The sequence below is a fragment of the Sapajus apella genome, unplaced genomic scaffold, assembly GCF_009761245.1.
Source record: "Sapajus apella isolate SASKATOON/1434 unplaced genomic scaffold, GSC_monkey_1.0 scaffold19, whole genome shotgun sequence".
Taxonomy (NCBI): domain Eukaryota; kingdom Metazoa; phylum Chordata; class Mammalia; order Primates; family Cebidae; genus Sapajus; species Sapajus apella.
The window spans coordinates 1,697,258-1,721,664 of NW_022436959.1; the positions used below are offsets into that span (position 1 = coordinate 1,697,258).

A 24,407-nucleotide genomic window follows, 5' to 3' on the forward strand; every position below is an offset into this window, starting at 1 on the left:
TTTGCTGTTTTTGGACTACAGATAGATGGAATTATACACTATATAATATTTTGATCTGTCATCATTTGCTGAACATTGTCTGAGATACATCCATATTGTTACTTACAGCCTCCGTTTTCATTGCAGTATAATCTTCTGTTGTACGAGCATACCACAATTTATTCATCCTGTCTACTGTTGATAGATATTATTTGAGGGTTTTGTTTGTTTGTTTGTTCGTTCATTTTTTAGAGTTGGGGTTTTGCTATGTTGTCTAGGCTATCTAGGCTGTGTTGTCTAGGCTCAAACTCCTGGGTTCAAGTGGTCTTCCAGCCTCAGCTTCCTGAATAGCTGGAACTACGGGCATGTGCCACTGTGCCTGGCTTCTTTTGAGTTTTAAGTGATGTAAGCCTTGATAAAATTAAATGTTTATCTTGTTTGGGGATTATTTTGTTTTGTTTTGCCCTTTCTTTTGTTTGCAATCAAGTAATCTATTGTTTTGTGGTATAAAATTATCCCAGATTATCAGGTTTCCTAAGTATTAGTGAACCATATGAAATTTCCATTTTGTTGGTCAAAACTGGTTGAGTAGTATTTGCCACCAGGCTTTGTTTCTAGTGATCTTCTTTTTTAGCTAGAGACCTCCTGATTACTACAACCTCACCTACTCACAGTTGTGATACATTACGTTTAGAGAGCAGTGTCTCCCTTTTCCCCCCCATTCTTTTAGATGAGGAACAGGTGCTACCGATGGGTTTAATGATTAGGCTAGTATTACAGAGAGGTCATTGAAAGAGCTGGGAATGGACGTCAGGAATCTTGGTATCCTTTTCTCCTGTTCTAGATACATATTAAGCTTTCATTGTGTTGATAATTTCAGTATATTCACTTACCGGTGAACAGACTGTCAATTTTAATGTAGCAATACTATTTTCCCTTTTTTCCTCAGTATCGGTAATCAGGTTGGAGTGAACGATTTTCTTCTATCAACAAATTATTTTCATTCTCTCCAATATTATAGTGAAACAGATTGCTTATAGCTAAGTGTTACATTATATGACTACCTTTAATGTGAAAAAGTATGCTTTTTAATTGCCTTATTACTTTTCTGGGAAAACATAAGTTACACTTCCTCCAAATAAGTCTGCTTATGCTTAAAAAATGTTTTAATTTTTCAGAAAAAAAAGGATTCAGAAAATAGAATGTTCTTTAATAAATTGTGTGGCCAACTGGAAATGTTATCGGCCTCTTATTGTTCTTACGCATGTTCAAAAGTCTTTTTTTCACAAAATAAGCAATAGTATTTAAAATTACAAAAACAATCTCTTAGGTTCTATGATACTTTTTAAGGCAACTGAAATACAATTAGTGTGACTCTGAGAAATTAATTTATTTCCACCTCGTATGAGTTGCGTGAAGGACCATGTGCCCCACTTTTATGAACTTCATGGGCTATCCAGCATTTGGCAGGATTGGCATTTGTAAAATAAATACACCATTAACACTCCCAAACTTTACTCAGCAGCAGATGGGGCTTCAGAAGGACTGATGGTAAGCTTCTCAGGAGATAATTAGCAAGTGAACTGAAATGCTATAATTCCTGGGGAGAGCGTTTCTGTTAAGCTTACACTGTCACCCTGCTGCCATACTTCACTCCTCCTTGAGTATTTTGACAGGTGGTTTAGGACCTTTTTTTTAGTATCAGGAAATGTATAGGCTGTTTCAGATGGCACAAAATTATGAATTTGAACGTCACTGATGCTTTATGACAAAACAGAAGAACTCAGCAAGCCCAGTTTTTTGGTCATAAAGCTACTAGGTCTTGGAAAACAAAGCATTTTTACATTGAATATTCATTTTTAAAAAATCAGTACAACATATATGTAATGAATCATCAAAACAGAAATTCTTGAGAGTAGTCTTATTCATTGATTTTAATTTGATGTAACTCCATCCCTTTTTATTATGAAGATCAACCGAGAAAACAACCTGATTTCCTCCCTTTACCTTTCTGGCTACACCTAGTCCTTACCCTGCTTCCTAGGCTTGTGCTTATTTGAGTTCTTTTACTCTTTCCCTTTTTGTGTCTATTGCGGTTTTCTTTTCATTATCACCTCTTATCTCCTAAACTTGTGGTGTCATTTTAGGGAAACCGACATTGTTCCTGGGCATTTGGGCTGCAGCCTGTGTCCTGGTATTCCTTAGCCTGTTTGCCTGGCCTGCCCAGTTTTGACTATTAGTTGGCAACACCTAAGTCTGAAACTCCTGAGAAACTGGGAGCTACCAGCCTGTAATGAACATTTTGTTTATTTGTCCCATTAATTTTGTCTTGTTGAGTCTGTAACATTTATTGAGCGGCTTCTTTGTACAACCTATCTTCAACATGACCCTGTGTGATCTAGCTCCTACCTCTAAACTTATACATATAGTAGACATTTAGCCCCTGCAAGCTCTAGAGATACCTTTACGTTATCTTTTAGACACCAGAATTCAGGTTCCACATGCTGGCCTAGAAAATGTAAGTAAAAAGGCTTTTAAATACCTTATATATTTGGATTATTATCTACTTTAGACTAGTACTATTTCTTTACCCTAGACGCTATGACTCCTGTGTTTTAAAAACTAACATTTAGATCAGAGTTTCATTCCCTTGATACTGTTGACATTTTGGAATCAATATTTCTTTGTTGTAGGAGATTGTCCTAGGCAGTGAATCATCTTTAGCAGCATCCCTGGCCTTTACCTGCTAGAGGCCAGTAGCCCCTCCCCGGTTATGACAACCAGAATGTCTCTAGACATTGCCAAGTGTCCCCTGGAGGGTAAAATTGCCTTCTGTTGAGAAACACTGGTTTAGGGTCTTTCCTGTTATATTTTCATGTCTGCGGTAATCTCATATTGAATTGTCCCAGAACTACAAGTACATATTTTTTCAGAATGGTTTGCATGTTTAGGGTCATTTATTTATTCATTTGTTTATTCAGTGAACACTTATTGACAGGACTTGAGCTGGAGTCTTGTTCAGATGAGCTGTGTTTAAGACAAACTCTTCATCAGTTTAGAATTGAGTCTCAAAGCCCTTAAGGACCTACTTGAAATCTCATCTGTTTCTCTTCACATTGCTTCCTTTCTCATCTGAACTGTAGGTTATTGTCTGTTTCTTTTGTTTTTCACATTTAATTATATACTACTGTATTATTATTGAAATCCTCATAGGAATGCCTTGTCTTCAGAGCCAGATTAGATGCTGGTTGGGCCGGGTACAGTGGCCCACGCCTGTAATCCCAGCACTTTGGGAGGCCAGGGTGGGCGGATCACGAGGTCAGGAGATTGAGACCATCCTGGCTAACATATGAAACCCCCTCTCTACTAAAAATACAAAAAATTAGCCATGCGTGGTGGCATGCACCTGTAGTCCCAGCTACTCGGGAGGCTGAGGCAGGGGAATCACTTGAACCCGGGAGGCGGTGGTTGCAGTGAGCTGAGATTATGCCACTGCACTCCAGCCTAGGTGACGAAGCAAGACTCTGTCTCAAAAAAAAAAAAAAAAAAAAGTAGCTGGTTATAGGTAACAACGTGTTTATACAGTTGTTTATCAGAGCCATGTGCTGAATTAGTAGTATTCTATGTATTTGTTGAATGAAAGAATGCAAATCAACAGTTTTAAAGGAGTAAATGCGCAACAGTATATACAGTGATTCTTAGTTTAAAGCACTTGTGAGGTCTAAATACAAAGCTGCCCTCCCCTTAACTTGCCATTTGACATACTGATACCTTCGTAATAGTTATTAAAATTTGTTTCTAACTTGCCAAGAAAAAAAACCTTGTTTTTCTGTAACCTTAACTTGCAGCTTATAATTCTGAAGAAATTGTTCATACTAAGTGACATTACTAAAACATGCTTGAAGATGCATATATTATCTGTTTAAACTTAACAGTGGTTTTTGAGTAAGGCTTTGTTGTTGTTCTTTTGCTGATAGCCACCTTTATATATATGTTTCCAAATTTCAAGATTGTATTATCTTTGAAAGTGCCTTGGATTTTACTTTATTATTAAAAATACTATTTTAAAATATATCGTTTCTATGAAATCCACATTTTTTTTTTTTTTTTTTTGAGACAGGGTCTTACCCTGTCGCCCAGGCTAGAGTGCAATGGCGTGATCTTGGCTCACTGCAACCTCTACCACCTGGGTTCGAGCAATTCTCATCCTCAGCCTCCCCAGTATATGGGATTACAGGCGTGCGCCACTATACCTAGCTAATTTTTGTATTTTTTGATAGGGAGAGGGTTTCACCATGTCGGCCAGGCTGGTCGCCAGCTCCCACTCAAGTGATCTGCCTGCCGCAACCTCCCAAAATGCTGGGATTATAGGCATGAGCCACCGCACCCAGCTGAAATCTACATTCTTTAGTAAAGTATTCAGATTATTTATGTATATTATCTCACATATTGGACTTTTATCATTTAAACGATTTGAAGCTGAGGATTTTTATAAATAATTTAACTTATATGCACTTATAAAGAAGAGAAATGACAGTGTCTAGCATGACCAAAGTTTAGTAATATATCCTTTTAATATTTAAAATGTTTTTCTCTAAAGATTATTGCAAAATTACAAAGTTTAAAGAATCTTCAGAATGCTTGTCCTATAATAAACAATTTGCTTCATCTGGTTTCTTTGTTATTTCTTTTGTTTTGATTTTGTTTATTAATACAGAAAAGCTTCACTGGCCTGAGCAAGAACTTGCTAAGAAGTCTATTCTAAATGCAGAAGATTCATTGATCATCGACAGCAAAAGAAGCCTTTCACATTTATCCTCGGGAGTGTTAAAAGACATTTTCACAACTGGAACCAGTAGTTACAATGTCCTACTACAGAGCAAGGAGGAAAGAAAGCATCATTCACAAAAACAGTCTTCCTCCGCCTACTCCAAAAGATGTAGAAAACCCAGCAAATCTTCTAACACTTCTCGTAGTAAAGATCCTCACAGAATGAAAGCCCTGGTGCCTGTGACGAGCAGTGGTACTTGGTACTGCCTGGAGAGGCGGCCTGCTGTTTTTGTCACTAGTTCAGTGTCAAGTCCTGTAAAGTTTACACATGATATCTCTGTTTCAGGGAACGCCATAGTACTGCCACCTAAACCCAAAAGCAAGGTCAAGCGGTGCCATTTCTCCACTCTCCAAAAGCCAAAGTCACAGCCTCAGCTGTCTGGAAGCTTTGAGAAGGGAGATGACTTTTCTGGGAAGAAATTTTGTATATTGACTGCTATAAAACCCACCAACTTAGAGAAAGAAAAACTGAGATTCTTCAAATCTGACTATACCTACAATCCTCAGTTTGAGTATGCTAATCCTGCTCTGCCAAGTGTATTAACTAAGCACAGCCACGCATCTGACCGATTTCTTAAGCAGGTAAAATGCCATTTCAATAGTGGTAGTTCATTTTTACGTGCTAAAACAATTATCTATGATCTTATAAGCAAAAAAATAATAATAATACATTTGAAAATATTCAAGTTATTTCTATGTTATGATTAATTCCCACTCAGGACATGTAAATCTGTGACAAGAAATCTCCAGGTGAGTGATATCACCTGTACATAAACTACTTTGGACTCATTAATTTGTAATCTGTTATATAGACTCTTTGTGACAGGAAGCAGCTATATTAGGAAAACAGCTTCAGATTCTGGTTCTAAGCTTTCATGTGGGATTTACAAACTTGTGGCCAATTTAGCCACCTACAGACAAGTGTTGGGTAGCCTACACTATGTTTTTGCTTTCTAATTGATTTCTTTTTTGTTTTTTACTGAGACATATTCTTGCTCTGTGCCCAGGTTGGAGTGTAGTGGTGTGATCTTGGCTCACTACAACCTCTGCCTCCTGGTTCAAGCAATTCTCCTGCCTCAGCCTCCCGAGTAGCTGGGACTACAGGCCCCCACCCCTCTAATTTTTATATTTTTAGTAGAGACAGGTTTCACAGTTTTGGCCAGGCTGGTCTCGAACTCCTGGCCTCCAGTAATCTGCCCAGCCTCCCAAAGTGTTGGGATTACAGGAATGAGCCACCATGCCTGGCTTCTAATTGATTTTTTAATGTCTTAGATGGGGCATGCAATCCCTGGTTCTTCCTTTATGTTAAATTCCTGGTTTGCTTAGGCTCTGGTAAGTAGTTTGGGAACCAAAACTTGATTCTTGTCCATCAACTTGTTAATGCTTCACTAAAATTGTTAATCATCATCAAATAAATATTTAAGCACTCATTTAAAGAGGAAAATAATGGGATTTTTGAAATTATCTTTCAGGTTAGTAAATTATGATGTGAATGCTATGAATAATACTTTTAAATTGCTCACTTTAAACGCTTAGCAGTTTTGTGTTTTACAGGGCTGTAATACATTGAAACGAGAATCTCATTTAAGCATTTGAGAAAAAATTGGCTAATGTTTATCTGCAGGGCATAGTTTTGAGGTCATTAAGGCCAGCTACATTTGGTCAAATTAACTTTGTTCGGGTTTTTATAATATATTAGCTTCAACTTGGCTTTGTCAGTGACTGAAAATCTGTTTGTAGGATAGGTAAAACTGCGTGATTCTTCTTGCATGCCCTGTTTTAGCATTTTTGCTGATAATAGTTATTTGGTCTTGTGGCCAGCAGATATTTTGCTGTTTATTATAGATAACATGGAATTTGGCCAGTCTTTTGAATCCATTATGTAAAACTTAATTATGTAAAGCCATTATGTAAAGATTAAAATAATTTTAATTATGGTATTTACTTTCCTTTTTTAGGGTCTCTTTTCTACTGCTTTTGTATTTTTTAATGGGCATTTGCTTTTTTAAAAATGTGCTGAGATTGTGCTAAAAATTGTGATTCAAATTGATAAGTTACTGATAAAAAGTGGCATTTTTGGATGAGAAAAGGCAGCATTAACATAGTGATTACATAATCTACTTGTAGGCTCTACTACCACATGTATAAAATGGAGTGAAGAAAATACCTACTTTAGGAGGTTATTTTGATAATTAAATGGAGAATGCTTAGTGCATATACTGCAGTTATCATTGTGCTTGGCACCTAAAAAGCACTAAAAAGAGATTAGCTGTTATTTTTATTTCTATTTGGCAGTCATTCTTGTGATTTTGTGTGTGTGTGTGTGTGTGTGTGTGTGGAAATTGCACGTCTTTCACAAATGTAAATTTTACAATTGTAAAAATCCTATTTGCAATTTCCCCCTAATGCTGAAAGAGATGGCTGAGATTTATTTATCAGTATTCCTTAATTTGGAGATCTACCCTACCGCTGCCTGTTGGGAAAGAGATTTCCAACCATTACATTAAAAAGAATGCTCTCTGATTTCTCTGGAAGGCAATTTGGGAGCCTCAGCAGCCCCACAGATTGAGAATTGGCACTGCTTGGCCTGTGGCTTTGCAATTTTAATTTTGACCCAATTCCAGCTTTAGGAGATTAATCCTACAGTTGAATTGCTTGAGACTTCTAAGTAGCACCAGCAGTCTTAGCTGACTTGTACTGCAAATGCCACCATTTGGGAGAATATTCTCAATAAATGCCAAGTCTACTGTTTAAACCACTTTAATCAGTTAAAAGAAATACATGGTACAAGACCTCTGGGAAAATATGCTTAAATTCTTCTTCAGCTACTGAGTGAATAATGACATGATATGATACATCCATCTCCTCCTCAGATAAAGCAGCAGCTTCCAGGCTGGTCTCTAGGATTCAGAAACATGCTGCCCAAAGGAGCCAGGATAGCCAAGTAGCCCCACGGTCTCTGGCTTCTACCTTTGAGGCCTTGCCAACCCCCAGCTGACAGTCTCTTGCATTTCACACTCTGGATCTTGGTAAAGCAGGCAATCTGTATTGTTTTGGAGGATGATTGTGGTCCCCTTAAGTACACAGATTGGGAGAATGATGCTAGACTTTCACGCTCAGATAAGTCTGCCATAGTGGAACCGAAGCAGTGCTCATGCTCTATTCTCCCCATCATTGTCAAGGAGTTCCAGGACTCAGGTTTTTGGTCTAGGCAGTAGGTCCCGAGGGAGGCACTCAGACCACTGAGGTGATACAAGGCATACAGCAGGCTGCAGGACTGGAATGTAATTCTAGGTGGAGCCTGCTGAGGTCTGCCTTGCTGCATGCTGGCAGCCATGGTAGCCGCAGCTTCCTGACTCTTAGGTATGTTTAAACTTGACAGAAACTCAAGTTGTCTGTTTTCTGAGGCTTTGGGCCTTTGCAGAAAAGGTACAGTGCTTCATAGGTACTGAATAAGGGATCTGGAATTAGAGCCTGCTATTTGGGGTCAGGTGCGTCCTTACCAGTGGGCCAGAAGTAGATTCTTAGTGGTGCTAGTTCAGATTAAATCTGTATTTTATCTTAAGTTCATGTGAGTTTTGCGTCATACTTCATATTGTATCTTTATTCTAATCAAGAAAAATATAAATTGTAAATTGTCTATCTTCAAATAAAATGGGTATTTTAAGAATAAACAAGGAGGCTGGGTGCAGTGACTCATGCCTGTAATCCCAGCACTTTGGGAGTCTGAGGCAGGCAGAACATTTGAGGTCACAAGTTCAAGACTATCCTGACCAACATGGTGAAACCCCATCTCCACTAAAAATACAAAAATTAGCCAGATGTGGTGGCGTGCGCCTGTAGTACCAGCTACAAGGGAGGCTAAGGCAGGAGAATTGCTTGAACCTGAGAGGTGGAGGTTGCAGTGAGCCGAGATTGTACCACTGCACTCCAGCCTGAAGAAAAAAAAAGCATAAACAAGGAGTATCTTCCAGTGATTCTGGCAACCTCTCTATTCTCCCCCAAGGTGAAAAACAGAAAGTTAGTACTAAAGCTTTGCCAACAAAAAGCAGCTGTTTTCATGAACAGCTTACTTTCAGAAGATTACATGTTAACACTTACTCATCTGTAAAATTAGCCCCGTGACCAAAAGACCCATAGCATCTTTTTTTGAGACAGTGTCTTGCTCTGTTGCCCAGGCTGGAGAGCAGGGGTATGATCATAGCTCACTGCAGCCTTGAACTTTTGGACGCAGGCGATCCTCCCACTTTAGCCCCTAGCCCCAGTAGCTGGAACTTAACAGGTATGTACCAGCACACCAGGCTAATTTTTTTTTTAACTTTTTGGATAGATAGGGTTTGGAGGGGTCTAACTATGCTACCTTGGCTGGCCTCCTGAGCTCAAATGATCTTCAGGCCTTGGCCTCCCAAAGTGCTAGGATTATGGGAATGAGCCACTGCGCCCAGCCTGACCTGTAGCATCTTGAGGGGAAAGCATAGACAAGGCACCTTATGAGAAGAGCAGCAATAAGGAAAAGCCAGAGCACCGTATGTCTCAGAACAATCAGAGGTTCTGACCAAAACAAAGTCATAATTTTCTAGCTACAAACATATATATATATTTTTTTTTTTGAGATGGGGTCTCACTCTGTTGCCGAGGCTGGAGTGGCGATCTTCGCTCCCTGCAGCCTCTGCCCCACAGGTTCAACTGATTTTCCTGCCTCAGCTTCCTGAGTAGCTGGTATTATGGGTGCTCGCCACCACACTCGACTAATTTTTGTGTTTTTAGTATAGACGAGGTTTCACTGTGTTGGCCGGGCTGGTCTTGAACTCCTGACCTCAAGTGATCTGCCCACCTCAGCCTCCCAAAGTGCTGGGATTATAGGAGTGAGCCACCGCACCTGGCCTGTACTGTCTTTCTAATAATAAAACATTAAGAGTAATATATCTTGATTTATTTTAAAGACATATTCATGACTGAAACAGTATAGTTGCAGTATGAGTTGAAAAAGAAAGCTGTAAGAAAAGTTCATCTTTAAAAAGGTGTTTAATGTCTCTCAAAAAAGACATTTTCATCACCACCATATAATTTAAGAGTTAGGGTATCATTTCATATTATATATCAATTTGAGTGGAAAAACTATTATCCTTGTATTATTATAGTACCTTAATTTTTTTTCTTTTTTTAAGACAGGTCTCACTTTGTCACCCAGGCTGGAGTACAGTGATGCTGACATGCTCACTGCAGCCTTTACCTCCTGGGCGCAAGCAATCCTCTTACCTCAGCCCCCCAAGTAGCTGAAACTACAGGCGTGTGCACCATGCTCAGCTAATTGTTGTATTTTTTGTAGAGATGGGATTTTACCACGTTGGCCAGGCTGGTTTCAGACTGCTCATGCAGTCTGCCTGCCTCAGACTCCCAAAGTGCTGGGATTATAGGCATGAGCCACCACACCTGGCCCTAAATTTTTTTTTTTTTTTTTGCTACTTTAATTTAGTGGAAGTTAATTGTTCTATGCTGTCAAGAGTAACTTAGTATGTAGAGTTTTTGGAAACCTCAGAGGTATTTAAAATAGAGGTTTCATTCTTATTTGTCAGTCATTCTGCCAAAATAGAGAAAAGGAAAGGGCTGTGATTCTGACAGCCCCCTTTTTCCCCACACCAAAGCAACATAGCACAAAACACTCTATTGCATGGCAGTGCATTTATATTTATAGAGTTCATATTTTATTGATTGGTTGATTGTTGCAACAGAGTCTTGCTCTGTCACCCAGGCTGGAGTACAGTGATGCAATCTCAGCTCACTGCAATCTCCGCCTCCAAGGTTCAACTGATTCTCCTTCCTCTGCCTCCCGAATAGCTGGGATTACAGGCACACCCCACCACGCCGTGCTAATTTTTGTACTTTGAGTAGAGATAGAGTTTTACCATATTTGCCAGGCTGGTCTGGAACTCCTGGCCTCAGATGATCCGCCTGCCTCAGCCTCCCAAATGCTGGGATTATAGGCACGAGCTACCAACCACATCCAGCCAGAAGTTCAGATTTTAAAAGTAAGTACCTACAAGGACCAACTTCATAATGTTAGGAAATGAATTCTGATTTTCATCTTCCTAGTTAGCAAACTATATAGTGATGGTATATGGGTTCACAAACTCAGATGCCTATAGGATCTGTGCAGAAATCATAAATGATCACAGGAATCTGACTGGATACAGTAGCAAACTGGAAATCAGAGAGCAGTTATTTTGTTTGAGTCACAGTTTGGAACCAGCATCTTTGAGGTTTTCAAGGGAAGGCAGAAACCCGATTTTTATACAAAGTCTTCCAGTTTGTAAACATTGATACCCAATTCAGTTAAATACAGGCTGAGGCCAGCCGTGGTAGCTCATGCCTATAATCCCAGCACTTCTGGAGGCCAAGATGGGTGGATTGCTTGAGGCCAGGAGTTTGAGATCAGCCTGGCCAGCATAGTGAAACCCTGTCTCTACTAAAAATACAAAAATTAGCTGGGCATAGTGGCACCTGCCTGTAATCCCAGCTACTTGGGAGGCTGAGACAGGAGAATTTTGAGAATTGCCTGAACCTAGGGAGGCTACAGTGAGCAGAGATCATGTCACTGCACTCCAGCCTGGGCGACAGAGTGAGAATCTGTCTCAAAAAAAAAAAAAAAAAAAAGAAACACAGGTCAATGAAGACCTCTATGTGGGCTACATTCTTCTTTTGGATTGCTATTTTGCTACCTGGGATTCACCAGCTCTATTTAACATAGGCTTCATTTTCTTAGAACCAATGATTAGTATGGCAAAGACTTAAAAGTAGTCCTCTGAAAACAGTCTTTTGATTTCAGCATTTATAGTGAGAATGGAATAGGCAATTCATTGTTATATTAAAACATACATAATGGGTACATATATAATATTACATTATTGTTCTTTAAAACAAGACAAATGTTCATTTTTCTTTTTTGATAGAAAAAAGTTAATTGGAAATAAATTGCCTTCACTAATAGGATGTCTTGATGTAAAATTTCTTTAAAGCTAAATTGTAATTGTACTAGCATTGAAATACTATTTTATCTTTGTAGACCTCAAGTTGTCAAAACAGTGAAGGGAGGAAAAAGTAAGCCTTCTTTATACTTTTGCCTAGATGACATGATATTCTGTTTAGCAAATCCCAAACCTTTCACAGATACACTGAAGTTGTAAGGTTTTTAAAATTTTGAGTTTCGTATGTTCCATAGTAGCCTTGTGTTTTAGATTGGAGAACGGGTTATTTCTTAACCTAAATAGCAAGAAAGATTTTCTTACAGACCAGAGATGGAAACTTCCCAATCAGATTGTACGTCCTTGGAAGAAGGTCTGACCTTGATGACTCATTGAAAAGCTTTGTTGATTTGCCTTTGAAAACTTAATTAACATGTACATTCTCAGGTTCTTACCTCAACAGAGTCTTTTCAACAAAACAGGTTGAATATCTGCTTTTTCTCTTGTAGGTGGTAAAAGAATAGTCTGCGGTATTAAGCCATTTATAAATATCCTATTCTGGTAGCAGTTATCCTCTTATTTTCTCACTCACCCTTTTTTACATCCAGAATACCCCCAGCCTTGATTACACAGAAATTCAACAGAGAACAGAGGGGTGTGAGGTGTGGGATGGATGTGTGGAGGCAAGGAGGGTCAGATAAGTTGCAGGTGACAACTTAATTCTTTGCTTGGCTGTGTCATTCATTGAAGGCAGAGGCAGTATCTGAGATCTATTTATTTTCTAAGTTCTGCATAGGTAGAATATAATATTTTGAAATATTTTGGTTCGTTGATTTTTATTATAATCTGGTCCTAATCTGCTGCAGTTGACATTACAGAAAACTGGATTGTTGACAAAAGTACTTTTGCTCCCTGTGTCTCTCCCCTGCTCTCCACACTGCTGTCAGTGTCTTTCTAAGATGTAAATTTGACCTCTTCAGAAAAATTTCAGGGCTTCTCATAATTTAAGATAAAGTTCAAAATATTTGCCATGGCCTGCAAGGCCTTATACCAAGGTCAACTGTGTACTCCTACAGCATCTCATGTAAATATGTGTCCCAGCATTTATCCACTGTTACCATCCTTCAGTTTCTTGTTTGTCTTTACCCTTAGACCAGCCTCCTTGATAGAAGTGTAATTTTCTTATTTCAGCTCTTCCCAGAATTGAGTGCAGTTCTTGGTACTGAATAAATGAGTTTCCCAAAGCCTCTCCATCCCAGGAACCTGCAGTCTTGTCAAACCAAGTTCTATTTCACTTTCTTTAGTTTCTATATAACAATGTTGGTCCCTTTTGTGTAGAATGTCCCCTATTTCCTCTAATCCCCTACTTCTATTTCCCTTTGTTCAATAATCTCATAATTATTTATAATTCCTTCAAAGTATTACTACATTGGATCTGTTTATATGTCGTCTCTGCCAGTCTAATGGTAAAACAGGGACTTAGATTCTAAAATATAAAGCTGCATAAAAGTGACAGTGATTGGCACATAGAAGGTAAGGCATAGCTAGATAAATGAATGGTCCTTTTTGCTGGTATGTTAAAAATTTAGTGAAATACTTTATAAACAGTGGATCCAAATTTGTGATCCAGGGGTCAAGTTCAGCCTGCTTATATGTTTTGTTTGGCCAGCACAATGTTTTATAAAACGTTGGAATGTAAATATGCTCTTCTGTGGCCTCTTCCAGATATCTTATAATCAGTAGCTTTACACAGTGGTTATTCCTTGCAGCTGAAGGGATTTTAGTGTGTGACCACTACTGTCCCATTAGTTTGTGGCTACAATACCTTAAATAGAGGCCTAATGATCTGACTGAGTAATCACAAATCTTTATATACCTAATTTGCTACCAGGAGGCAATAACCAGCATTGAAAAATTCATTAAGTATCTTGCTTTTCATTCTGTGAAGCTCAAAGAGCCAGAATATGTCTGTGTGTGTGTATATATCCCGTGCTCATCCGAAGTAACCGTTTTTAGACTGTTCTGAGGAACACTACCTAAGCAAAGGGAGCCATACATGTTGGAAGACATAGAATATTATATTCATCTTCCACACTCACCACACATAGTATCATAATAAAAGCTTACGAGAGTCTTTTGTTTAATATTTTCCAAACTAATTTGGCCTTGAAACCTTTAAAAAACAGCATCTTCTTGACCGCTTTCCCTCAAGAAAGTTTGGAAAACACTAGCTTAAAGAAAAGGACTGTCCGAGATCCTAGGGATTATTCTCTATTTAGGGGGAAAAGTTTTAGATTCTAGAATTTTTTGAAAAGGAGAGGAATGAAGGGAGAGTTTGAATTATATACTAATTAGTAAGGCAGAAGAAACATAACCTTGAGTAAAAAGCTGGAGGGCAAACCTATTACCTTAAATTCTAAAATTAAAACCCAGCGATTTTCTCTTAAAACTTAAGTACTTCCTACAGTCATATGGGAGGTAAGCACATTCACAGCCCCTCCATGCTCTCATTTTGTCTTCACAGCTCTGTGAGGTAAATAGGGCAGCGATTTTAATCTCCCTTTTGCCCGTGAAGAACCTAAACCTGAGAAAGGTACAATGACAAACTTCAGAGCACACAGCCAGCAAATGGTGGGGCCCTAATGTAAAACCAGGTCTTCTGACTTCTGGTCTTTCCACAGCTCCATTCTACCCCCTATCATATTGGTGTCCCCATCGTATATAGTTTGTCACTGAGTGAAAACTGCAGTTTAGCACGTGATTGATGGTCACATGACCAGATTGCAAGACAGTAAACAAAATCAGCAAGTAAACCAGAAGTGTATCATTCTACAGAGTATTGAGATGTTTCAGAAGCTTTATTGTCTAAGACAGTGTTGAAAGTTTTTGTAGAGAACATTTTTTTTCTGGATTAGTGATTTTAATGTTAAATTATGCTATTTAATTGCTCTTCCCTTTAAAAAAAATAGCTTTATTAAGATACACTTCAAATGTCATACAGTTTACCCATTTAAAGTATGCAGCTCTCCTGCAATGTAAAACTGAACTAAAAAAAAATTATAAAAAATAAAAATAGGCTGGGCGCAGTGGCTCATGCCTGTAATCTCAGCACTTTGGCAGATCAGGTCAGGAATTCGAGACCAGCCTGACCAACAAACATGGTAAAACCCCATCTCTACTAAAAATACAAAAATTAGCCAGGCATGGTGGTGGGCGCCTGTAATCCCAGCTACTCCAGAGGCTGAGGCAGGGAGAATCGCTAGAACCCAGAAGGTGGAGGTTGCAGTGAGCTGAGGTTGCAGTGAGCAGAGATTGCACCACTGCACTCCAGCCTGGACAGAGTACAGTTCACTGGTTTTAATATATTTAGAGTTGTGCAGCCATAACCACTAATTCTAGAACATTTCACCGCCTCAAAAATAAACACTGTACCCATTAGCAATCATTCCCCATCTGTAACCAAGCTTGCAGCCCTAGGCAACCACCAGTCTCCTTTTGGACTTTCTGGATTTGCCTGTTCTGGACATTTGATATAAATGGAATCACACAATACCTGTGGCCCTTTGTGACTGACTTCTTTCACTTATCATAATGTTTTCAAAGTTTATCTGTGCTGTGTTCTAGCATGCATCAGCACTTTTTATTGCTGAATAATATTCTGTATATGGATATACTACATTCTATTTTTTTTTATCATTTGATAGACATTTTGGTTGTTTCTGCTTTTCGGCTGTTATTAATAATGCTGTATGAACATTCGCATACACATTTTTTGTGGACATATGTTTTCAGTTATCTTGGATACACATCTAGTAGTGGAGTTGTTAGTACATATAATTACTTTATTTTTAACCTTTTAAGGAAATTCCAGACTGTTTTTCAAAGTGATTATACCATTTTACTTTCCTACCAGCAGCCCATATGAGTGTTCCACTTTCTCCACATTTTTATCAACTTTTTTTTTTCTGTAGACATCCCAGTGGGAGTGAAGTAGCATCTCACTGTGCTTTTGATTTACAATTCTCTGATGGTTAATAATGGCCATTTGTATATCTTCTTTGGAGAATCACCTATTTCAGATCCTTTGCCCATTTTTCAATTATTTGTTTTTATTATTGAGTTGCAGGAGTTATTTACATATTTTAGATATCAGATACAAAATTTTCCATATTTTTCCAAACATTTTGTCCCATTCTTTTATCGCCTTTTATTTTTATGACAGCATTCTTGGAAGCACAGTTTTGATGAAGTCCAGCTTATCTGTTTGTTGTTTGTGCTTTTGGTGTCATATCTAATAGCCCGTTGCCTAATCCAGGGTCATAAAGATTTATGCCTAGTCTTGCTTCTAAGAGTTTTTATTGTTTTAGCTCTTACATTAAGGTCTCGGATCCATTTTGAGTTAATTGTTTTTCAAAAAAAAATTTTTTTTTTTTTTTTTTTGTAGAGATAGGGTTTCTCCATATTGGTGAGGCTGGTCTCAAATTCCCAGCCTCCGGTGATCTGCCCACCTCCACCTCCCAAAGTGCTGGGATTACAGACGTGAGCCACCTTGCCTGGCCAAAGTTAATTTTTACATATGATATGGGATAGGGGTCCAACTCCATTATTTTAAATGTGGATATCCAATTGTCCCAGCCCCATCTGTTAAAAAGAATTTGATTACATACTGTTGTCATTTTAATAGAGGAAAGTGCTTCAGGATCCTGAGATGACAGAGCTGTAACAGGAATAATGATGCTGTTCTATTTTGTGTGGCATTGTAAGTGACATTCAGATCAGGAGAGATAGGACCATTTCCTTCACGTGGAACAATTACGTATTTTGCATTTATTTCCTCTTTGCTCTAGGACCCAGGTCTCTGAAAATCCATTTGTTTTTATGCCTATAAGATATACAAAGCTTTATTTAAAATACTCTCTTCTTCGTCTATCTGCTTCTGTGAAGAAAATTTTTTAAAAATTTTAAAAATATATTCTCTTATTCTATAAAGAGGAAAGGATTTATTCTATAAAGAGGGAAGGATTAAGAAATGATTGATTTGTGAATAGAGATAATAATTTAGTAAAAATAGGGGGTTTTTTGTTCAATGTTTTTAAAAAAGCAAAAATGTATTTGGTCGCTTGTTTCAAATCATTTTTACCCAGAAGTATTATCCTACCTGACAGTGTGTCTTGTGGAACTCAAGAGTAGATTCCATTATACCATTTCTAGCATGGTAATGGAGGAATTGGCCAAGTACATCCTAAAATGTACACAAAGGAAAGGTCAAAGGTCAGATTCGTGCAGACTAGGAGACAGACCTGGACAGTAGGGGTAGGTGTGTGTACATTAGTATGTTCTGGGGCTAGGAATTTTAAACTGATTTATGAAAATTTGTAATGTTACATTGCTTTCTACTTGTTTTGCTATTCTTAAAGTTGGAAGGAAGCAAATAATGTATTTGATATCTTTGAGCAAATCTGGGCTAGATTTTTAGGGGAGTGACTGTCTTCCATGAGTTAACCTCAAGAATGCAAGATATACCAACTGTTTTCCTGCCAACAACTGGCCCTACCTAAAAATCTAATATAGAAAATATCAGTTGAATTTTTAATATCTAAAAACAATTTCATGTGTTTCTTTGTTAAATGCAAGTACTCCAGAGAAGGGATATCAATGCCTACCTGGCAAGTGGGACAAGGTAATTAGATAGTGAATAGAAAGGCCAGGAGATTCCAAAGTAGAAGACACTTAACCATTTGTTTTTTCAGTTAGAAAAAGTAGCTGATATTCATTATAAAAACTTAGAAAAGTGTGGAGAATAAGAATCCCATAATTCTACCACCCACAGGTAACCACTATTGACCTTTTAGAGTATTTTTCTTCTCCCATGCCTAATGTTCATAGTTGTGGTCAGTGCACTTTCACCTACTTATCATAAACATGTTCTCGTATCATTAAAAACTGTCAACATTTTTTATGTCAGCATCAATTTCAGTGCCTGCGTACATTTCATGTAGTAGGTGTATAACAATTAACTTGAATATTTAGGTTGTTCCTTATTGGGCTTTTTTATTTCTAAGAAACAGTTTTGTTCGTCATTTACTCTAGGGAGCTTTTTGCCTAGAGCCTGTGGGAATGAGGCTAGTGAGCTCTTCAGAGGAGGTGTTTTTCAGTGCAGGTTATTCTAGACATCCTGATGTGTCTCAGAGTGCTTCTCCTCTTATTAACTTACCTAGAAATAATGGCATTTTTAAAGAAAATAGTTTTATTTATTTACAGACAATAAAATTTACTCATTTTAGGTATATATTGCAGTCACTCTCCTTCCCTGAACCTTGTCGCCAGGCAACCACTGACCTGAAGTGGCCATTCAGGTCTTTTTATCACTTTACTCCGGTCTTTTTATTGCTAAGAAAAGTTGCCTTAATTTTGAATATTTCTCTGGACCATTTATTTTAGTTTTCTTTTACTCATTTTTATAATTAACAGACTTAATATTAGCCATCTGCATTTCACGTCTCAACTTCCCTCTTGTTTTGACCTTTCTTCTCTTTTCCTAAGATAATTTTTTAAAGACTTCTTTAAATATGTTATTCCCCCCCACTTTCTTTCTTTTTTGTAGAGACAGGGTCTCAATGTATTGACCAGGCTGGTCTTGAACTTGAACTCCTGGCCTCATGTGGTCCTCCTACCTTGGCCTCCCAAGTGCTGGGTGGCTTGAGTTATCACACCTGGCCTCTAAGAAAATTTTGAAGATTATTGTTGGTTTTATTAATTTTTGAGATGGAGCTTGTACTTTCTAAAATTTTATTGGTTTCCTGTAGAATGTATTAGGTTGAACCATTTTAAATTGTTCATATTTAATTATTTTGACCTACAAAGATGGCAATGTCATCTGGTTTAACCTAATATTCTTTCAGAGGTATGTTCTTCATTTGAGTTTTCAGGGTAATGCTTCCTCTTCCCTTGGAATATCACATTTCTTCACAGAGCTCATGTGTCTTTGTAAAAATTACTCATCTGTGGCCAGGTGCAGTGGCTCATGCCTGTAATCCTAGCACTTTGGGGAACCAAGGCAGGCAGATTGCCTGAGCTTAGGAGTTCGAGACCAGCCTGGGCAACAGGGTGAAACCCTATCTTTACTAAAATACAAAAAAATTAGCTGGGTGTGTGCGCCTGTAGTCTCAGCTACTGGAAGCCTGAGGCAAGAGAATCGCCTGAACCTGGGAGGCAGAAGTTGCAGTGAGCCAAGATTGCACCACTGCACTCCAGCCTGGGTGGGAGCGACAGAGTAAGACTCCATCTCTGGAAAAAAAAAATTATTTGTGATTAAAAAGCACCAGATACAGGCTTAAGTTTGGTTTAAGGACAGGTATAAAGAGTCATCTCTCTGTTGGAGTCTTCAGAGTCTGACTTCCTGAGAGTTGATTTCTCAAGCCTCCTGGTCCAGATTCCTGAGCTCAGGGACTGGCTAAGCTTTCATGTAGTGGTGTTCAGCAGTATTTTAGTATAACTGCAAGAGTGAGGGTGAAAGAGAGTTAAGACCAGCCTGACCAACATGGTGAAACTGTGTCTCTACTAAAAATAACAAAAATTAGCTGGGTGTGGTGGCAGGCACCTGTAATCCCAGCTACTTGGGAGGCTGAGGCAGGAGAATCGCTTAAACCGGGGAGGCGGAGGTTGCAGTGAGCCAAAATCAAGCCATTGCACTCCTACTCTGGGCAACAGAGTGAGACTTCATCTCGAAAAAAAAAAAACCAAAAAGACCTTTGTAGTGTTTTACAAACTGTACTCCACCAAAACATTGTGTGTTTTAGTGCTTCCACAAATATTGAAATATTTTCTACAGACAATAAAAGTTTAAGATGGAGCTCTATGAGATTTTGTCTGCTAAAAACAAAAGTTGAAAACTAGTGTTTTAAGAAATCTAAGGTAAATTCTAGACCATTTTTCAGAAAATGCATGTCTTAGTCCAAAAAATGCATTTTAGTTAGTATAACAAAATACCATAAACTGGGTAGCTTATCAATGACAGAAATTTATTTATCATGGTTCTGGGGCCTGGGAATTCCAAGATCAAGGCACCATCAGATCTGGTGTCTGATGAGAACCCTCTTTTTAGTTGATGGAATGCACCTTAGAAGGCTCTGTGTCCTCATATGGTGGAAGTGGCTAGCTAGCTCTCTGGGGCTGCTTTTATTTAGAGGCAGAGACTCACTATGTTGCTTAGGTCTGGTCTTGAACTCCTGGCCTGAGGTGATCATCCCACTTTGGCCTCTCAAGGTGCTGGAATTACAGGTATGAGCCACCACGCCCAGCCTGGAGCCTTTTTTATAAGGGCACTAATTACAATCATGAAGGTTCTACCTTCATGACCTACTCACTTCCCAAAGGCACTACCTCCTCATACCCTCACCGTGGAGGTTAGGATTTCAACATAAGCATGTGGGTAGGGGCATAAATATTCAGATTATAGCAATGCAGAAAATGAAAACCTGCATTTCCCATGATGTATTACAATCAGGAGTCTACCTTTGGCTATAGGACTTCAAGTAAGGGAACCGTATATCCCAGAATGCAATGAATCACATCTCTTTTTTCTTATCCATTCTTTTTCTTTGGAGTTATATACTATATTGGGAGATGTAGTTTCTGATTAACAGAAGCGATGATATAATGGAGAAGAGAAAGGTTTGACATGAAATTTAAAAGTATTACCCATGTGGAGGTGTGTGAATGCCTGATTCTTCAAGCGGTGTAAACATTGATTCTCTGAACTCTAGGGGGAGTGGATAAACCATCGTTTTTCTCCCTTTTAAAATAAAATAACTTTTAATTTCTGATCATAGCACAAATATATTACATATTGTGAGGAATTTTGAAACTTCTGAAAAATACAAATAATAAACATCAGTGCAACCCATCAGTCATCTGATTCCCAGACATGAACTTCACCTTTTCAGTATATTCCTCCAAGCTTCCCTGTGCCTTTTAAAGCTACTTTTTCCTTTTTCCAAAATTGCGATTATACTCAAAATGCCTGTGGCCTGCGGTTAAGAAGTTGTATAAGGAAGCAGAAGTCATTGTAACACAAAAATATTCACTGACGAAGCGGTTGACTCATGCCATTTAAAGTCCTTTCTTTCTTCAAGCTTGAACTTATTTCCACTAATTTGGCTACTGTCACTGTCTCTGTGCTGTGGGATATTATAATGCAGATAGGGTGGGAAGTTACTTCTTAAGATCGTTGAAAGACACTGTAGATCTCTGTGATCACTGACAAGTCTGTCTCCGTTGGACCAGTTGAAAAACTGATGAATAAAAGAATCAATAAAGATAATGAAAGGCTAGGCATTCAGAGAAGAGTGATTGAATATAATGTAATATTTAAAGCTGAATATTAACATTGCCTTTCAGGAACATTGATGTAGCTCCCAATAAGTGTTAACACCATGATGGTGCCATGTAAGTCAAGATGAAACAAAGGAGATGATGTGCTATTATGTATCATTGTGATAGAAGAATTGCATTCCCTCTCAGCAAACACACAAAAGTCCACTGCTTTTATTCATTCTTTGATTTAGTCATTCTGTGATCTGTGATAACAAGGAACACCTGTATTGAAGTTTGTCATAATTCTCTAGACTTTTATATTTGCTACAATAAATAACCAGTAACCACATTTTCCTACCAAGTAAGCATATGCCTTAGAAAGGCTATTATAATTTTATCCAAAATTAAGTACATGCTTTAAAAGACCTATAAGCAGGCTGGTCGTGGTGGCTCATGCCTGTAATCCCAGCACTTTGGCAGGCTGAGGTGGGCGGATCACTTGATGTCAGGAGTTTGAGACTAGCCTGGCCAACATGGTGAAACTTCGTCCCTACTAAAAAAATACAACAATTAGCCAGGCATGGTGGGATGTGCCTGTAATCCCAGCTACTTGGGAGGCTGAGTCAGGAGAATCGCCTGAACCTGGGAGGAGGAGGCTGCAGTGAGCCGAGATTGTGCCATTGCACCCCAGCCTGGGCAACAGAGCAAGACACTGTCTCAAAACAAAACAAAACAAAAAACAAGAAAAAGAACTATAAGTAGAAATTATAATACTTTTTTATAAATAAATAATTTTTAACCATTTTAAAATCTTAACAGTTCATAGCTGGGCATGGCGGTGCATGCCTGTAATCCCAGCTACTCGGGAGGCTGAGGCTGGAGAATTGCTTGAACCCAGGAGGCAGAGGCTGAGGTGAGCCAAGATTGCACCACTTTGCTCCAGCCTGGGCGGCAGACTATGACTCTGTCTCAAAAAAAAAAAAAATCTTAACAGTTCAATATATTAATATAAGGTATCACTTCTCTTCTGCAGTTCTTCAGGCCACATTTCTCACATTCTTCTCACTCTTTGATATAATAGCTGGTGACCATTAGGTTGGTCTATGCAAAATATCTTTGCTAATTTGCTAAAATGAGTTTTTAATTATATGCTAATCTGTGCTTTTAATTATCCTAGCTGTCATATGAATTAATCAGCTTCTGGAGTACTTGTATTTGCCATTCTCTGAAATCCCTCTCACATTTTACATGAACTTGAATTACCTGGGGATCCTCTTAAAATGCAGATTCTGAATCAAAAGTCAGAAGGTGGCTCTGCATTTGGCACCAGTTCCCATGCCATGCCAGTGCTGCTGGCCTTCAGACTATACTTTGAATAGCAAGGCGTTCAGTAACATTTTGGGGATCAGAAGCTATTGAAGCCATTTCTTATTATGATATCTTAAATACCTAGTTTATTAGTAATGTATATTTTTCAATTAGTGATATATATGTTGAATTATGACTTGCAGTATGTAATTTTTTAAAATAATTTTTGTGTCAGGCAATGATCTACAGTGGTGGTATTTGTAGACAATGGTGTTGACAAACTGTAAAAATACTTTACAAAAAGGTTTATTCTAAGATGAATATGAAGGACCATGGCCTGAGGCATAGTCTCAAGAGGTCCTGAGAACATGTGTCCAAGGTTGTTGGGTTACAGCTTGGTTTTATACATTTTAGGGAAACATCTTATGTCTCAATCAATACATGTGAGGAATGCATTGGTTTGGTCTAGAAAGATAGGACAACTCAAAGAGGGAGTTTACAGGTTATAGGTAGATTCAAAGATTTTCTGATTGGCAGTTGATTGAAAGAGTTAAGTTATCTAAAAACCTAGAATCAATACAAAGGAGTGTTTGGTTTAAGTTAAGGGAGTCTAGAGACCAAGGTTCTTATTATGTAGATGAAGTCTCACAGGTGGCTACCTTTCGAGATAATAGATGGCATAATGTTTCTTATTTAAACCTTTAAAAGGTATAATCCTAGCATTTTGGAGGCCAAGATGGGAGGATCACTTGACCTTGAGTTCAAGACCAGCTTGGCCAACATAGTGAGACCTTGTCTCTATTTTTTTTTTTTTGAGACAGAGTTTCACTCATGTTACCCAGGTTGGAGTGCAATGGCGCGATCTCGGCTCACCGCAACCTCCGCCTCCTGGGTTCAGGCAATTCTCCTGCCTCAGCCTCCTGAGTAGCTGGGATTACAGGCACGCACCACCATGCCCAGCTAATTTTTTGTATTTTTAGTAGAGATGGGGTTTCACCATGTTGACCAGGATGGTCTCGATCTCTTGACCTTGTGATCCACCTGCCTCGACCTCCCAAAGTGCTGGGATTACAGGCTTGAGCCACCGCGCCCGGCCTCTATTTTTTTTTTAATTAAAAATAAAAATAAAACGTGCTAGAGACTGGGCATGGTGACTCATACCTGTAATCTCAGCACTTTTTGAGGTGGAAGTGGGAGGATCATTTGAGGCCAGGAATTGACTAGCCTGGGTAACACAGCAAGACTCTGTCTCTACAGAAATATTAAAAAATTATCCAGCATGCTGGTGTATGTCTGTTGTCCCAGCTACTCAGGAGACTGAGATAGGAGGATGACTTGAGGCCAGGAGGTTGAGGCTGCAGTGAGCCATGATCGCGCCACTGAGCTCCAGCCTGGGCAAGATACTGTGTCCAAACAAACAAAAATAAATAAAATAAATACATTAAAAAGGTGCTAGACTCTCCATTATTCTCTTCAGGACTGGGAGGGCCCAGAAAGGGAAAGATCTAGTTATGTTATAGAGACTCTTTACAGATGCAGAATTTACCCTCACAAAAGACAGTTTTGCAGGGCCCTTTCAAAATATGGCAAAGAAACATTTTGGGTAAAATATTTTTATTCCTTATCAGTCACGTGATGTTATACCAGAGTCAGGTTGGAAAGTAAGCCACACTATACATGGTTAAATAAGACCCATCTGATGAGATTTTATTGTTTAAAGAGCATGACTCCCCAGGCCCTTTAGATAGGAATTTGGGCAAGAGAGGAAAACAAAGGTCAGAGTTTAGTCCTCAACGATAACATACCGATGATGATACACTAGTTAATATGTATTGCCTACTTATTATGCCCCAGACACCATGCTTTAGAAAGGTTAACTAAATTTTCTCAATAAAACCATGAAGTAGATGCTATTATTGTTGTCCTCATTTACAAATGAGGAGGCTGAGGCTGGTAAGAAGGTAGTGAGTTATTGCAACTGATTATTCACATCAGTTACAGACTGAAAGCCTT

The 24,407-nt window shown here is 38.5% G+C and overlaps 1 protein-coding gene across 4 annotated transcripts in view; it reads left to right on the forward strand.

Moving 5' to 3' along the window:
* Positions 1-24,407, forward strand: part of KIAA0895 (KIAA0895 ortholog) — a 59,713-nt gene that overhangs the window by 23,423 nt on the left and 11,883 nt on the right. For all 4 annotated transcript variants that reach the window (XM_032286792.1, XM_032286793.1, XM_032286794.1 and 1 more), the window contains one exon: positions 4,697-5,391. In XM_032286792.1, the coding sequence (XP_032142683.1) occupies positions 4,697-5,391 (695 nt within the window). The remainder of the gene's footprint in view (positions 1-4,696; positions 5,392-24,407) is intronic.